At 34.0% G+C, this 13,885-nt stretch overlaps 1 protein-coding gene across 1 annotated transcript; it reads right to left on the bottom strand.

The window, feature by feature from the left end:
- Positions 1 to 353: 353 nt before the first annotated feature.
- LOC130803127 (heat stress transcription factor A-6b-like) lies at positions 354 to 10,336 on the bottom strand. The gene is made up of 3 exons (XM_057667313.1): positions 9,308 to 10,336; positions 7,247 to 7,717; positions 354 to 1,109 (listed from the first exon to the last, which is right to left on the bottom strand). The coding sequence occupies exons 1-3, from the start codon at positions 9,548 to 9,550 to the stop codon at positions 663 to 665; spliced, it is 1,161 nt and encodes a 386-aa protein (XP_057523296.1). The 5' UTR covers positions 9,551 to 10,336; the 3' UTR covers positions 354 to 662.
- Between the last annotated feature and the right edge of the window lie 3,549 nt (positions 10,337 to 13,885).

Raw genomic sequence — 13,885 nt, forward strand, 5'->3', positions numbered from 1 at the left:
CAGCTTAAACTTTTGGTTGAGTTGGTTCTTTGACATGGTATTGTTAGAATATATAACATATCATAGGGCCTCAACCATCAGCTATATACTCTAACAAATATTTCTATAATTTTAATTAAAATATGAAAAAGTTTAAAGTCCTTTTATGTAAATTTAATGAAGTATATATTTTTTCCAAGTTGTTAGAACAATTTTACTGTTGCAATAATAAGCTGCATGAGCACAATGAGGTATAATGTTCTATATATTTATGTGATAATGTAATTGTTGTCATTATGCTGGTAACTTATCCCCTTAGGCGAATTGAGGATGCTAAAACAAGATGTGTTAGAACACTTACTTTTTACCCTTGATGACTCTCGTCAATCTCATTAGGTGACTACAATAAAGCTTTTAGCTAATTAGGATTCGGAGATAAATAATAAACACAGTTTTATCCTTAAATACAAAAAATTTATTTTTTAGTCTGCTTTTTAGACCCTTAATAACATCATCATGATCTATAAAACTAGTTAGCAAGCACACTAGATCAAATAATAGAGCAATAAAAATTATTTGTTGAGTATATACTTTCTCCGTTCAGAATTACTTGTATCTGATTGTGACATTTGAGCGAAAAAATGTCACTATCATTAACAAGTATAATGAAACATAGGTAATATCTAGTAAGGTGGCTTAGAACCCAATTCACCAAGCCTTTCAACAAGCAAGTCTACATCTTCCTCTTCAAGAGATTCTTCATCATTAACATTCAACAATCCACCCAGATCTTCTTCTAGTTTTTTTTCTAATAAATCATCCCAAAATCCATCAAGTGTTGTTATTTCTAATGATCTCCCCATTTCTTCATATCCCTCAATTAGTAAATCTTCACTCTTATCCATTCCAAGTACATCTAAGTTTGAATCTTCAAACGTAGGAACATTTACAATGTCCTCTTCACTTGATCTTTGCATTTCCATCCCAAGAACATCTAAGTTTGAATCTTCAAATTGAGGTACATTGATAATATTATCTTCAATAGCTCCTTGCATTTCCATTCCAAGTATATCTAAGCTCGAATCTTCAAACTCTGGCACATCATTGAAATCAACCGACTCTTTCTTAACCTGAAAATGTATTAATCTTTTAGTTTCGATTTTAAAGTCAAACACTATAATAGATTTAATGAAATACAAAATCATATAATTAAACTCTAATATAAGCTTGATATTATTGGTGATTACTAACTACTAAGAGTTTATTTGGAAAAATTTGATATTATAAACCCAAAAAAATATTAATTTGTTCATTTTATTCAAAATACGCTAACTATCAATTATAAAATAATACAATCATAATACATTGGTTTATGTTATTAGTGTGCCTCGAACACAGGATCTAGATGCTAAGAACGTCGCGGCTCGCGAATTAAAAGCAGAAAGTTTCTATTTTGTGTTTTTTCAAGTCGCGGCCCGCGAGTAATTGTACAGCTCGCGACTCACTTTGCGATTTTTGCGGATCTTGTTTTTTCGTGGGTTTTTGACGGTTACCTTTATTTGTGGCCGGTTATTTGGATACTTTGATGCCCAAGTATCTTTTACGAAGGGTTTACTATATAAACACCCTCTTATTAGTGCTAGGGTGAATGATTCACAAATTGAGAGAGATTACAAGAGAGCCATTATAATTTGTGAGTGTAATTGTAATTCATCTTGTAAATTTTTTGCGATCATAGTGAAATTATTTGATCTCGGTGCCGGTGGACGTAGCTATCACATTGATAGTGAACCATGTTAAATCTCTTGTATCATTTTCTTATTGTTTGCATTGAATTTCTTATTGTTTCTTTATTGTTCATTGACCTTTCTTCCGCTGTCGCACAACAATTGGTATCAGAGCTCAGGTTTATGTCCTTGGAGAGTTTTTGAGTGAAACAATGGCTGGAGATTCTACAATACGAATGGAGAAATTTACCAGGCAAAATAGTTTCGGGCTATGGCAAATAAAGATAAAGGCTCGGTTGAAACAGCAGCAAATCTGGCGTCCGTTGGCTCCAAAAACTACTACTGCGGGGTCGAAAGATGGATTAACTGACGGGCAATTAGCAGTAATGGAGGAAAGGGCTCATTCTACCATTTTGCTAAGTTTGGATGATCATATCATCACGGAGGTTGCTGATCAGGCTACAACGGCGGAATTATGAATGAAATTGGAGTCATTGTATATGACTAAGTCGCTAACCAAAAAATTATTGCTGAAGCCGCGGTTGTTCAGCCTCCGAATGCAGTCAGATACTCCTTTATGGGAACATCTTGAAAAACTTAACTCTACTTTACTGGATTTGCGTAAGTTAGATGTTAAAATAGATGATGAGGATGCTACGTTGATTTTACTTGTGTCTCTACCGTCTAGCTATGAGAATTTTTTTGAGTCTTTTGTTGTTGGTAAGGACTCACTGACCATAAAAGAAGTGAAGGCAACACTTTATATTAGGGAACTTTGTTAGAAGGCTATAGGTGATAATGAAGAGAGTGGCAGTGGGTTGTTAATTTGTTAAGTCCAGGAAATCTAAAAAGAAGAAGGGGGTTAACAAGGTCAACAATACTAGGTCGAGTGTTGGAAACGACAATGAGGGATCTGGTAGGATTGTGGGGAATTGTCTTGTGAGGAAGGACAAGTCCCAAGCTGTTGTAGTTGAGGAAAAAATTAAGGAGAACTATAATTTGGAAGAAGACTTGGCATTAGTCTGGGGATCTTTCTGATGATTGGGTTCTAGATTCGGGATGTTCATTCCATATCAGTCCGCATCGAGATTGGTTTGACACATATGAGTCTTGCAATGGGGGTAAAGTTATTATAGGTAACAATGCACCTTATAAGATTACGAGTATTGGGTCCATGAGATTGAGGACTAGTGATGGGCGAAAGTTGACATTGACTAGGGTGCGGCATGTCCCTGCTTTGGGGAAAAATCTGATTTCATTGGGTACCTTCGATGATTTGGGATATAATGAAGTGTTTTCAAATGGGGAGCTTTCCATTTGTCGAGGTTCGGAGTTGGTACTTAAGGGTATCAAGAAGAACACCCTCTATGTCTTTGAGGGTGTCACACTGTCTAGTTCTGCGGTTTGCGCATCAGTGTCTTATCAGTGTCTTCAGATTGCTGGGGTCCATCTAGGGTTGAAGGTATGGAGGTTTTCGCTATTTTTTGTCATTTTTAGATGACAAGTCTCGATACACATGGCATTGGTTGCTTAGTCAAAGGATGAGGTCTTCAAAGCTTTTAAGCAATGGAAAGCTTTGGTGGAGAATCGACAGGGTAGGAAGATCAAGAAACTACGAACAGACAATGGGCTAGAGTTTTACAAAGAGGAGTTTAATCAGTTCTGTGCAGATGAGGGTATTGGTCGGTATCATACCATCAGGATGACACCACAGCAGAACGGTGTTGCAGAGCAGGTTAATCAGACACAGCTTGAGAGAGTTCGATGTATGCTCTCTAATGCAGGGCTTGGGAGGAGGTATTGGAGTGAAGCTGTGATGACAGCTTGTTATATCATCAACAGGGGTCCTCATTCGGGCATTGACTCAAAAATCCCGTTTGAGATCTAGAGTGGTAGGTTACCTAATTTCTCTAATCTGAAGATTTTTGGCTGTGTTGCTTATTATCATGTTAGTGAGGGTAAGCTAGATCCACGAGCCAAGATGGGGTGTTTTTTTGGATAAAGTGATGGTGTGAAGAGGCTTAGGATCTATTCACCTTCGGAGGGTTGAGTCATTCTTAATAGGGATGTCACTTTTGATGAGAGCACCATGTATTCCAAGAAGAGCTCGGAGTCTTCTGATTTAGGGAAGGAAGGGGAGAACATACTACAGACAGATGGGGTGCTTGAGGTACATCAGTCATCCATTACTGATTTACCTCGAGTGCAATTTATTGATGATAATGCTGAGGTTCCAGTGCCGGGTACTCCTGAACCTGAGGTTGTTCCATCTTCTCCTAACTCTGGGGAGGAGGTGGAGCAGTCTAATCAGGGGTCATCTAGTCAATTTGACACAATTCTTGAGAGACCTAAACGAGTTATCAAGAAGCCTATTAGGTTGATTGAAGAGATGGAAGGAAGAAATTGCTTTGTTGAGAATTTGACTGGTCATGCATTGAGTGTAGCTGATGATGTAGAGTCATATGAACCTGCCACGTATAAATAGACAATTAGTTGTAGTGAGTCGGCGCAATGGCTTGCTACAATGGGTGAAGAGATGCAGTTTTTTTACAAGAACAGAGTGTGGGAACTTGTGAAGGTACAATAGGGGAGGAAGCTTGTAGGGTGCAAGTGGATTTTTAAGAAGAAAGAAGAGTCATCTGAATCTGAGAAAGTTCATTTTTATGGCTAGGCTAGTTGCAGTGGGGTTCAGTCAGGTAGAAGGGGTTGACTTTGTGGAGATATTCTCACCGGTGGTTCGACATACTTCTATTCGTGTGCTGTTGTCAATTGTAGCATATTATAACCTTGAGCTGGAGCAGCTGGATGTCAAGACGGCTTTCCTCCATGGTGATTTAGAGGAGGAGATTTTGATGAAGCAGCCTGAGGGATTCGAGATTTCAGGGAAAGAGCACTATGTATGCAGATTGCTAAAGTCATTGTATGGACTTAAGGAATCCCCTCGGCGGTGGTATAAGAGGTTTGATTCTTTTATGGTTTTGAATGGTTTTGATAGGAACTCGTATGATTGCTGTGTGTATCATAGTAAGCTAGATAATGGTTTTGTGATTTATCTGCTATTATATGTTGATGACATGCTTGTTGCCACAAAGAATAAATCTGATGTTGCAAGACTTAAAGAGTTGCTTAGCTCGGAATTTGACATGAAAGATTTGGGTCCAGCTAAGAAGATTTTGGGTATAGAAATCTATAGGGATCGGGCTAGGGGTAAACTTTTCTTAACTCAGAAAAGTTACATCGAAAAGATTTTGTCTCGTTTTGGGATGGAGAAATCGAAGCCTATAAGTACACCAACATCTGTGAGCTGCAAATTGTCTTTGTCTATGTCACCTCAAACTAAGGAGGAGTTGGCGTATATGTTTAGGGTCCCTTATGCCAACGCAGTTGGTTGTTTGATGTATGCTATGCTCTGTACTAGGTCGGATATTGAGCATGTTGTTAGTGTTGTGAGTAGGTTCATGGCTCGACCTGGGAAAGAGCACTGGCAGGAAGTGAAAATGATTTTTTGCTATTTGAGAGGGACAACTGATATTGGTCTTGTGTATGGGAATGGTAAGAAGTGTTTGGTAATCGGGTATAGTGATTTTGATTATGCAGTTGATGTGGATACCAGGAGGTCGGTAACGGGGTATGTGTTTACTTTGGGTGGCTCTATGGTTAGTTGGAAGTCTACATTGCAGTCTTTGGTTACGCTGTCTACTACTGAAGCTGAGTACATGGCTTTAACTTCTGCAGCTAAGGAGTCTATATGGCTTAAAGGCCTTGTAGGTGAACTGGTTATTACACAAGATTTTGCTACGGTGTATTGTTATAGTCTAAGTGCCATTTGCTTAGCTAAAGACCAAGTACACCATGATCGGACCAAGCACATTGATGTCAGGTATCATTTCTTGCAAACTGACAAGAGGGTAAAGGTAAAGAAGATCAGGACCGCTGACAACCCAACTGATTTCTTTACTAAGTCTGTTCCATTTAGTAAGTTTAAACATTGCTTAGACTTGCTAAATATTGATTACTATGTGATGTAGTAGGCCCTTAGGGGTGGTGTTAGGGAGCTCCTGTTGTAGGCATGTTGGCCTTAAGATGGAGCTTGCCCGGGGCTTGTGATGCAGGTGGAGCATTATGAGTTGTTATACTTGGTGACGAGTATGTGATGGGTCTTGGTTAAAGACTTGTCGGGAGGAGTCTTGGTTGAAGACTTATCAGGATGTACGGCTTATTCATGAGCCTTGCATCGGGTTTTGGCTTAAGATATGTTCACTATGTATTGATGAGATCATTTGCTGACTACGAGTTCTCGTCAAGGTGGAGATTGTTGTTAGTGTGCCTCGAACACGGGATCTAGATGCCAAGAACGTCATGGCTTGCGACCATATGCACGGCTCGCGAGTTAAAAGTAGAAAGTTTTTGTTTTGTGGTTTTTATCAAGTCGCGGCCCACGAGTAATTGTACGGCTCGCGACCCACTTTGTGATTTTTGCGGATCTTGTTTTTTCATGGGTTTTTGAAGGTTACCTTTATTTGTGGCCGGTTATTTGTGGATACTTCCATGCCCAAGTATCTTTTACGAAGGGTTTACTATATAAACACCCTCTTATTAGTGCTAGGGTGAATGATTCACAAATTGAGAGAGATCACAAGAGAGCCCTTATAATTTGTGAGTGTGATTGTAATTCATCTTGTAAATTCTTTGCGATCATAGTGAAATTATTTGATCTCGGTGCCGGTGGACATAGCTATCACATTGATAATGAACCACGTTAAATATCTTGTGTCATTGGCTTATTGTTTGCATTGAATTTCTTATTGTTTCATTATTGTTCATCGACCTTGTTTCCGCTGTCGCACAACAATTTACATTGAGTTAATAGATAGTTGATTGTATATTGAGGGGAGAATAATTTCATTAATTAATATCAAACTTTATAATAATTAGTTTGGGTTAAAATACAAATTTTAAAAGTCATTGTTGTATTTAAATGTTTTGTTCCTTTTTCACAAATTTTTAAATATTAAAAACTTAATGACTTAGATTTGATAATAGTTAAACTAATGATTTAGATTGCATCATTATGTTAAGAAATCAATTCAACTAAAAGTTTAAATCAATAATTGCAGCCTCAACACATATATGATATTCAAAATATCTTTTGTAATTAATAGAAAAAATAATGACTTAGGTTTCATAATATAACAATTAAGTGTTGAAATTTGTCAAGGAACCAACTCAACCAAAAACTTAAACTTATTGTTGAGGTTTTAAGATATGTTTTATACTTTACCACGCATCTCACACGAGAGAACTTTGGGCTAGAAGTGTTGATGCAACATAAGCCCTCCCCATATATGGCGCTAAATATCCATTTTAGATGATGGTTAGTTGAGCTTGGAAACCATGAGTCGTAAACTCTTGTTACACTGGCTCTGATACCATGAAACTCAACCAAAAGCTTAAGCTTATAGAAGAGGCCTATGATATATTATATACTCTAATTAACAAAATTGCACTTTTGTAATGACAGTCAAGCACTATAGAATTACCGCAAAAACAGTACTACAAGTACTTGTGGGACCTTGTTCGATAGGTCTACGACGTTTCTTAGAAATAGCTTCAACAAGCTCTTTCCTTCTTTCCTTCTTGTGAACCAATTGGTGTAAGAAATCAGGACTTTGAATAGCACGAGCCAAGAAATTCATCATTTGTTGTTGTTTTTGCTCGGTTCTTTTAAGTTTCAACTCCATAAGTTGAAGATAAGATTTAGTGTTTTGTTGATGTTGTCTTAGCTTCACTAGTTCAGCCATAAGTACTTGTTTGTCTCTTCTAAGTCTGTCTATCTCTGCATCTAATCCAAATGTACCCAACTCAAGACATGATGACTCCAAGTTTTGGGTTGGTGCAACATTTTGGGATGATGCTTTTCTCCTTCTTATGTTCTTCAAGAGATGTTTTTGCCCCTTTAGGAATAACTCATTTGCAAACTCCCATTTGTCTGGATCTACCTTTCTAAAGCCCTGTAGATACAAACGTGACTTATATATGGATTAAATAGTCTAATAATATAAATTATTAGTATATAAACTTTTTACTTTGAGTTTGTCTCAACGAAAGAATGTATCTCACAAAAGTAACTCTAATTTATTTCTACACATAGTCAATAAGAGTGCGAAATAAATAATCCTTGCCTACATTGGGTTCAGGGCCGTATCTGCAGTAGATTGGGAGGGATATTTACATTTGACCCCAACATAAAAATTATGAATTCTATTTTCTTATATAATATGAAGAAGAATATATAAGTATTAGTTGATCATAAATGTACACAAACTATCCTGGATTTTGCGTCTAAAAACGCTAACAAATTAAAGTTTTTTTAAATTGTATAATAAAATTATTCAAACCAATATAATATCTAAAGTTCATTATTAAACTTTTCATAGGCTCTAATTTTTCATTCTATTTTTATTTGTCATTAAGTGTCTTTTATAAATGGGAGATACTAAATAATATTAGGATAATAAAATATTATACTATTATCAAATTTGATGTTATAAGTACGCACATAAATTGCCAAAATCTCATAAACGAACCTGATCGGTTGAACTTACACCCTTTAAAACATTTCATCAATGTAATGGGAATTAGTAATGTGCCATTTGAAAGCTCAAATGAGGTATATATGTTGATTTTAGGAAAACACCTTCCATCCTTAATTCAATTCATAATTCTTAATTTTCAACTTATTATAATAATAGTCTTAATTCTCAACTGAGAAAAAAAAATAATATTAATAAACTCAATTATTCCTCATTCACTCAAAGCACACTGAATTATCTTAGATTAGCTCAATATTAACCTAAATTTTGGGATTTCATGAATCATAATTAAATATTTTTCAAACCGATAAAAAATAGGAAAAATTACCATGAATAATACAATCTTTTGTTAGGTTTCTTACAATAATACTAATTTTTGATTAACCATGAATAATACCAATTTAGGGGGTTTTTTCCTAAAATAATATTAACTTTAGTTTATTAATTAATTTACTAAATCGTTTTATCATATAATCTCCTATAGTTTGATTTTTAATATGTTAAGTATATTCTAGGAAAACACTCCTTAAGTTAGTATTATTTATTGTTAATCAAAAGTTGGTATTATCGTAGACAAATAAGTAAAAAGTTGTATTATTCAGGTAATTTTTCCCAAAAAATAATGATAATTTATTTCTACAATACAACTTTAATACATGATAGTTAGGTGTATTTTATTTGAATAGATAGCAAAGAGTTGGGGATATACAATTCTTGTAAACACTAGAAGATTTGCATTAAGATAGTTGAAATTTATAAAAAAAAATCATTTAGATACATAATGGAAGATAATAAATTACTCTTTGGAGAGCCAATATTGCACTTTATAATAGAAAATTGCCAAAATTAACCAATAATATACTCTAACTCCAATCATCTAAAATAATATTTTTTTCTACAACAACTTCATATTATGAATCATCAAATATTAAATAAAAAAGCATGTAGTCAATATCAATATAATTAAAAAATTCACTATAAATTACTTTAATATTAAAAAGAACTCACATAAGTATTAAGCTGCCTGACAAAACTGGAGAAATTGTTATGCTTGAAATATTTGGGAAGAAGATTGATGGAAAAGCTTTGAGGATCCCAAACAATAAAACTATTATTTCCTTTGCTCCATGAAATTATATTATTTGTGCTTGTTTCTTCAACTAAATCATATGTCTTTGTAAGAAACGGCGGCGGCCCGGCCTGATGTAGCCCGTCCATTGGTTTTGGTAGCTCCTCTCTTGACACGTTCATCTTTTCGACTAAATAATTATGTATAGGAAATATGTGACATATACATGATATATATTATACCAAAGTCTAAAAATCAACTCAATCAAAAATTTAAGTTAAAATGTTCGTATTAATTCAGGATAAGTGACGCTCTTTCACACGACATAATTGATCTTGTATGGATTTAGGGAGTGGCAGCTAGAGAGGGTGGGTTAGTGGAGGGGAAAGAGAAGAGGTTATTAAAAATGCAATGTCTATAATGAGTTTAAATCTATGTCTTCTGGTTAGAAGTGTAGATATCTCATATGGTTAAAAAAATATCTTGAGGTTATGAAAATTGAGAATTTTTTGGGTGGAAGTGTGGATATTTGAGATGGTTAGAGCAATACTCGAGAATATGAAAATAGAGAGCCTTTTGGGTGTAAGTGTGGATATTTCAGATAGTTAGAGCATCAACACCAAGTTATGAAAATCGAGAGCCCTTTTAAATAGAAGTGTATTTAGGTTAAAGCATGATCTTAAGATTATGAAAATTGAGAGCCTTTTGGATAGAAGTGTGGATATCACTAATGGTTAAAGCATCACCTCAAGGTTATGAAAATTGAGAGCCTTTTGGTTAGAAGTGTATATATCTCAGGTAGTTAAAAGGATTATCTCGAGGTTATGAAATCTGAGTCTCATCTTGATATTGAGTTGCTATGGTATATAGTCTAGTAAGGAAGACAATGGTATATAGTTATTAGTGATGAACTCATGGACATATAAAGATCACGAAATAATTGATGGAAACAACGAGAATCAGAAGAAAATGTTTGTTAATAAATGATGAAAGAGATGAAGTGAAGTTGAAGTGAAAGATATAATATTTTAAAAATATATTTATGTATCTACTTTTAATCTTTCTCTCCTTTCTTTGTCTGTTCTTACATAACATTTGTTGATGGTGTAGAGTTGGAAAGTGATGCAAATAAAGGGGTCTTGGTACCCCACTTAGCTTTTTGACCCCTTCGCGAATGTACTCTTTTGAACTATAGATAGGGTGGGTCTTATGCATGTCGACAAGATCGACAACGGGCCAGGTCGGGCCTATTGATGACCCGTTAATTATATGTATGGGTAGTTCTAATCATGTTCAAAATACTCTATAATACAAGACTTTTTAGCCCTTCTTGTATGAGGCCATCTTACCGTGAGACGAGTCTATATAAAAGACTCATTATACTAAAAAATTTTATTAATGGGCTATTTAACCTAAATAACGGGCACATCTCATAATAAGACCGTCTCATACAAAAATTTGTAAACAACTTTTAAATAGGGTTGCTAAGTAAAGCCTTAAATTTTAATGAACTTAAAGTCCTAATTTGTAGAAAACCTATTTTATTCCCTATATACTTAATTAATTAACAATACCATCATTATTATTATTGATAATAACAACCACCATTATTCAATCCACCATCATTACATATGCCCTCAATGCTACCATCACTACCACCGCCACGAGAAACTTCACCATCCCCATCACCAACACCACCATTATCACCACAAATACAAAACAATGTACAACCCAACGGGAGTCAATCTACCACTATTGAAATTCAAGTCACCCACAGTCAAACTAGTAATCTGCTATAGTGCTATTGCAGGAGTGTTATCCAAGCGCCAGGCTTCAATGGGTGGTTGTACCTGGTGTCTGGATGTCGGAGGCTAACGCCGGTGACATGAAGATCAATTTAGATGTTTGGTGGTGCAATGAGAAGACAGATGGTGGGTTAGCTGGCGTTGGCTGGTAGGCGTTTTTTAGCGAGTTGGCATTATTGGTGTGAATAGTGGGCTGGGAAGGTGATGGTTTGGTGGTATCGGTGGTTTGCTAAAAAGAAAAATGCAAGTATTTTTACTTTTTACGATTTTAACAAACAGTTTTAATCAAATATTAATTTACAAAAATTATGGAAAAATATTATGGCTTCCAAATAAAAGTGAATACATTGTACTAAATACGAAACACTTGGGAAAGCAAGTCAAAATGATCGTATTCATATAATCAATCATTTTTTAAGTTATCAATGTTTTGACCTGAATTTGTTCGACTCGGTTAACTGTTTTGATGGTTTTGACCCAAAAACTAACGGACTTATTGTAGAAGTAAACAAATACCAACATCAGTTAATTAACATTTACCTATAATCTATGAGCAATAGCTTATAACGAGCCATTTTAAAATTTGATTATTTAAGGTTGTGTACTAGACTACTAGAGCTGTTTATGGGCGGACTACCCGCCAGACTCAATCTGCCAGGCTTGAAAAAAGGGCGGGCTTGGACAATATTTTTCAAATTTTTTTTTAATTTGGTTGGGTAATGCCCGCCCGCCAAGATAAGTGTGCGGGTACAACACCAAAAAAATACCCATGGGCGTATCTGCCCGCCCGCTTAGTTTAATATATTAATTATTAATAATTAATTTTATCGATTACGAAACTAGTAGTCTACTATCTAGTACTACTACATATCCAACTTTAGTACTTAGTATCCATACCCACTTTAATATTTATGTAATTTGAGTATTTTGATACTTTTAACTTATTATGATTGGAGGAGGTATATGTCTAAACTTCGTACTCCATAGTAAGAAAAATCGATAATTCAATGCTTTGGTTGGATCATCCAACATAATGTTTATATTCATGTAATTTTGAGGATTTAGAGACTTTTTATGTATTTGGAGTATTTTAGACAATGTATTGTATTTGAATTGTTATTAAAACTTAACTTTATAATTTGTATTATATTTTTAATTTTTATATAATAAATACCCGCCTACCAGCAGGTTCCGCCCGCTTTAAAAATGGGCGGGTAGCGACAAAAAAATATGCTTGCAAATACGGGTGGGCTTTTAAATGTTTGAGCCCGCAGGTAGATTTTTTAGGCATTATCCGGTCTGCTATCTGCCCAAACTCGCCCATGAAAAGCTCTATTGTGTACTTGTATGTGATAATTTTAAAGTTATAAGTGTTTATTTCAAGACTATAAAAGTTATAAATTTAAGCTTTAAATAATTATTTTTAAAGTTATTAATTAACTGCATTAACAAGTAATCACTTTTAAGAATCAAAGTTAGAAGGTGTTCTCTTCAACTTATTTTTTTGACTTATTACTTATTCTTATTGGAATCAGATCAGATCAGATCAGACCAGATCAAATCAGATCAGATCAGATCAGAACTATTCAGATCAGATCAGAAAGTTTCAGATCAGACCAGACCAGATCAGACCAGACCAGATCAGACCAGATCAGACCAGACCAGATCAGATCAGATCAAACCATACCATTATTATTATTATTATTATTATTATTATTATTATTATTATTATTATTATTATTATTATTATAATAATAATAATATTATTATTATTATTATTATTATTATTATTATTATTATATTATTATTATTATTATTATTATTATTATTATTATTATTATTATTATTATTATTATTATTATTATTATTATTATATTATATTATTATTATTATTATTATTATTATTATTATTATTATATTATTATTATTATTATTATTATTATTATTATTATTATTATATTATTATTATTATTATTATTATTATTATTATTATTATATTATTATTGTTATTATTATTATTAATCATTATAACTATGTAGTATGAAATATTAATAATAAGACATAATAATAATAATAATAATAATAATAAATAATAATAATTATAATAAAAATTATAATAATAATAATAATAATAATAATAATAATAATAATAATAATAATAATAATAATTTTTTTTTTTGCGAAAAGGTAAGTAGTATTAGAACAGAAAAAAACTGTACAAGAGTACCAGAACATACAATAGGAACATCAACCACCCTTGGTCTTAGTGACTTTAATAGCATCATTCTCTAACCCTGAAGCCACCTTCTAGGAAGGGTTCAAAAGGGAAGAGCAATCATGTGCTAGCCACTAAGAGAGCACATCACCAACCAAAAACAACTAGCTTAAGACAGATACAAAAAATTTTTATCAGTACAAGATACTTTCTTAGGCATTACACTAACAATTCGCCAGTAAACCTCTTTAGTGACTCTCTCAACAGTGCTTTGGTGACTTGCTATGCATTTCCGCCAGACTGCAGCATTCCTTTGCTTCCAAATGTTGTACATTAGAGCAGCATAGGTGCACTGGATCACTCTCCTTCGAAACCTGCCATTACATGGTTTTTGCAGCCAAGTACTGAGCTGGGTCAAGTCCGCTATTGAGACATTAATCCCAATTTGGTCCTCCAACAGTTTCCAATAATAATAATAATAATAATAATAATAATAA

Source organism: Amaranthus tricolor, chromosome 16, assembly GCF_026212465.1.
Source record: "Amaranthus tricolor cultivar Red isolate AtriRed21 chromosome 16, ASM2621246v1, whole genome shotgun sequence".
Taxonomy (NCBI): Eukaryota; Viridiplantae; Streptophyta; class Magnoliopsida; order Caryophyllales; family Amaranthaceae; genus Amaranthus; species Amaranthus tricolor.